General features: G+C 43.3%; 1 protein-coding gene across 2 annotated transcripts; it reads left to right on the top strand.

Moving 5' to 3' along the window:
* Positions 1 to 401: 401 nt before the first annotated feature.
* On the top strand, positions 402 to 1,733 carry SARC_12481 (the record flags this gene model as incomplete). 2 transcript variants are annotated; one of them, XM_014293412.1, is made up of 4 exons in its annotated part: positions 402 to 538; positions 811 to 818; positions 1,151 to 1,267; positions 1,535 to 1,733. In XM_014293412.1, coding segments are annotated over 4 exons (373 nt in total), but the record flags the coding sequence as incomplete, so codon positions are not given. The 2 variants fall into 2 exon arrangements, with proteins under 2 accessions (XP_014148887.1, XP_014148886.1); XM_014293411.1 differs by lacking the exon at positions 1,535 to 1,733 and having other exon boundaries at positions 1,151 to 1,431.
* Between the last annotated feature and the right edge of the window lie 1,335 nt (positions 1,734 to 3,068).

The following is a 3,068-nucleotide window of genomic DNA, read 5'->3' as shown; positions in this document are numbered from 1 at the left end:
TTCTATCAGGTCTTGGTTTTGCTGATTATGCTAGTGGTGTAGCCGAAACTGTGTCTGCGCTAAAGTGGACTATGGTACAGCCTCTTTTATCAAGGTTTGACCTTCGGCTATCATTGATCTGAACTGTTATTACGTACTGTGTTTCCTAACGTCACAAACCTACTTCTTGCGATTTCGGCTCATGTGTGCTGATATTTTCCGAGTGAGGTCGTGACTGCTTTGTGATGATGTTGATATATGCGTTCTTTGACACCCGATTCCCAAGTAACTTTACGACGCTTTGGCACCGGGTGCTGATTTCTCTCACTTTCTATGCCGAGATTCGCTTGAATCTCAACCGTGGTATGTCATCATGGTATCTTAATGACTCAAGAGCGAACTATTACTTGTACTGTCTGTAGCTCACTTGGCAGCTATGGTCATTGTACCTTACAAGATGACGTTCAGGACCTGGATAGTTTGATGGCATCCCTCATTGAAAGATTTGGGAAGCTATACAAACGGAAGCCGAAGTTTGTGCTCATGGGTCACTCCACAGGTACGTAAGTAACGTTGATCATCTGCGTGACTAGGCGCACGTGTTCGAACTATGCGTTTGTTAGATATTCTGCTTCGAGTTGCATATCTGTAAGTAGTATTTGATTACTTTCTAATTTGAGAACGTCTTTCGAACTGGCATGTCTCATGTATGCACGTATCTGTATTGCCTGTCATTCTTATGTATGACGTCTGTATTTGCATAGAAGATGGAAGTTGATTTCGCTTCTAAGCTCTGTTTTAGCTTATATTCTCGGTTTTCGCTATTTCCAGGTTGCCAAGTAAGTGTCTGGGGTGTTGATGCACTCAATTGATGCACGAAGGCTGCTTTTATTTATGAGTGCTCAATCATTGAAGAGCTATGTATTTTCCGCCAGTCCGAGCTCTCATAGTAGTCCCCCGTGCTGTACCCTGGATGCGTCAATAAGACACTAACTGTAAAACAACCGCATATGACGCTAATGTCGCGGTCAAATCGCAAGCCATTTGTGTGGGTCGCATAGTGCATTTCGCCACTTCTTTGTTTCTAGTGTACAATTTGTCATTTCGAATCGCATACCATAGTCTAGCACCAGAAGTGATCTAACATGCAGAATGGGACGATTTCACATAGGACACTGTTACCTATCTAAAAAGCGGGAGGTACGCGACCTTTGTGTCGGCCGTGATTCTACAAGCGCCCGTCAGCGACCGGGAGTATTTCACTGACAGCAGTACTACTAAGTATTTGGTATGTATTGTGTGATTGAATTCTCTGCGAAGTGCCCAGATTGTTGCCATCAACCTCTACAACGTGATTTGCGTGTGTATGTGGCGTGAAGCAGGTGCCATCTTGGAAGAAGTATTGGAAGAAGTATTGTTGATCTTGCGAGACCCAACCCTGTCGAAATTCCCGGTGGATTTGTATGTTTTACAGTTCGTTCCTACATCAACCCAGCGGAAATGACAAGTGGTTCTCGTACACCTCAACTTTATGTATATACATAATCGTTATCAGACACTCGCTAGGTCGATGATTAATGATGGGAAGGCCAAGGAAATGATGTGCAGAGAGGCATGGGACGTACCCATTACAGCAGAGCGATATGCCTCGTTGCTAGGTAGTTGAGTACACTGGCGGTATGCGTGTGTGCTGCAGGAAACGTATACATGCGCCCGACTCTGGAAATCTTGAATCCCTTTAATTGGTCAAGCGGTCAAATTTAGCATTTGAATAATCGTATGTTTTAGGTCGATTGGGAGATGATGATATGTTCTCCAGCGATCTTTCTGAATCTGAATTGAGTGGTAAAATTGGCCATGTGGCGGTACCGGCGCTCTTGGTATTCAGTCAAGGTATTGTATGTATGTTAGCTATCAGTTCTAATCAGAATCCAGCAGGCGCTTCAGATAATTTTTGCTGGTTACTGTCAGGCCCACTCTTCGTCGAGTAGAATTTGCAACTCTAATACAAGCTAAACTGAGAATCTAGGCCCAGCTATCTGACTATTCTACAATCACTCACTTGAAGACGACCAATACGTGCCTTTAAGCATCGACAAGAGAGCTTTGGGTGCACGACTTGCCTGCGCGATGCCGATGAGTGTAGTACATTTGGTCTTCGTTGAGGTGCGTAATGGATTACACAGATCTTTATAGTTTTGATTTCAGTTCACTATTATGTGAAGAAAAATATATTTGTACCCAAATTCCCGGGTTTGCGCTGGTGTGGCGATGCTTAATGCAATAGAAAACCGCGTGCTAAATTGTTCACTATTCGATCTGTGCTCCGTATCCACAGGGTGGTAGCCACTCTTTAGAAAGCAAAGCGCCCATCCTTTGTTCTGAAGTCCGGCGATTTCTCGGTATGTTCATTTCCATCCGTGGACGACGGTGTATAGTTTCAACTACTTTGATCTTTTTGTTAAAGTGCAACGACTCAGCTTTGAATATTTGAAAGCGACAAATGATGGTGTTAACAACAGATTCTTGCGGTGACGGCTTTCTTCATCATAAGTGCATTGATCAAATCTGTATAAAGTAAGTCGTTCAGGAAGATTATTTAGATTTGAGCAACCTCTATACGAAGAGAAATTCAATACGTATATCTTCTCCCTACTGATGTTATAGCCAACCATATGTCGATGTAGCTACTATTGATCTGAAATGATGGTACAGTTATCGACCGCCATTCTAGATAATTTAAGCCACCATCAATGTATTTCAGGTCGGCATTCCGGTTGATAATCCGGGTGTACGAGTACTGTGACCTGCTACGACGACTATGTAAGGCGCACTAGTGTGGATGTGTCAAATGACAAAAAGCTTTTCTCTCGTCATAACGGCATGTCTCTCGCTAGACACCCCCTCGGTATTGTGATACCCTAAAAAAATTCAACGTCAATAGTGAACAATTATGTGGTGCATCGAGGCGTCACGTTGTTACTTTTGCCAAAAGCGGACAATTAGCCAGTATAGCCTAAATATAGTTTACAGTCCATTTATTGGAGGGAGTGCGAAGGCCAGCGAGTGTACGTGGTAATTTGAATACT

Source organism: Sphaeroforma arctica (assembly GCF_001186125.1).
Source record: "Sphaeroforma arctica JP610 unplaced genomic scaffold supercont1.2335, whole genome shotgun sequence".
In the NCBI taxonomy this organism is placed as follows: Eukaryota; class Ichthyosporea; order Ichthyophonida; genus Sphaeroforma; species Sphaeroforma arctica.
This window is presented reverse-complemented; position numbering and strand designations above follow the sequence as displayed.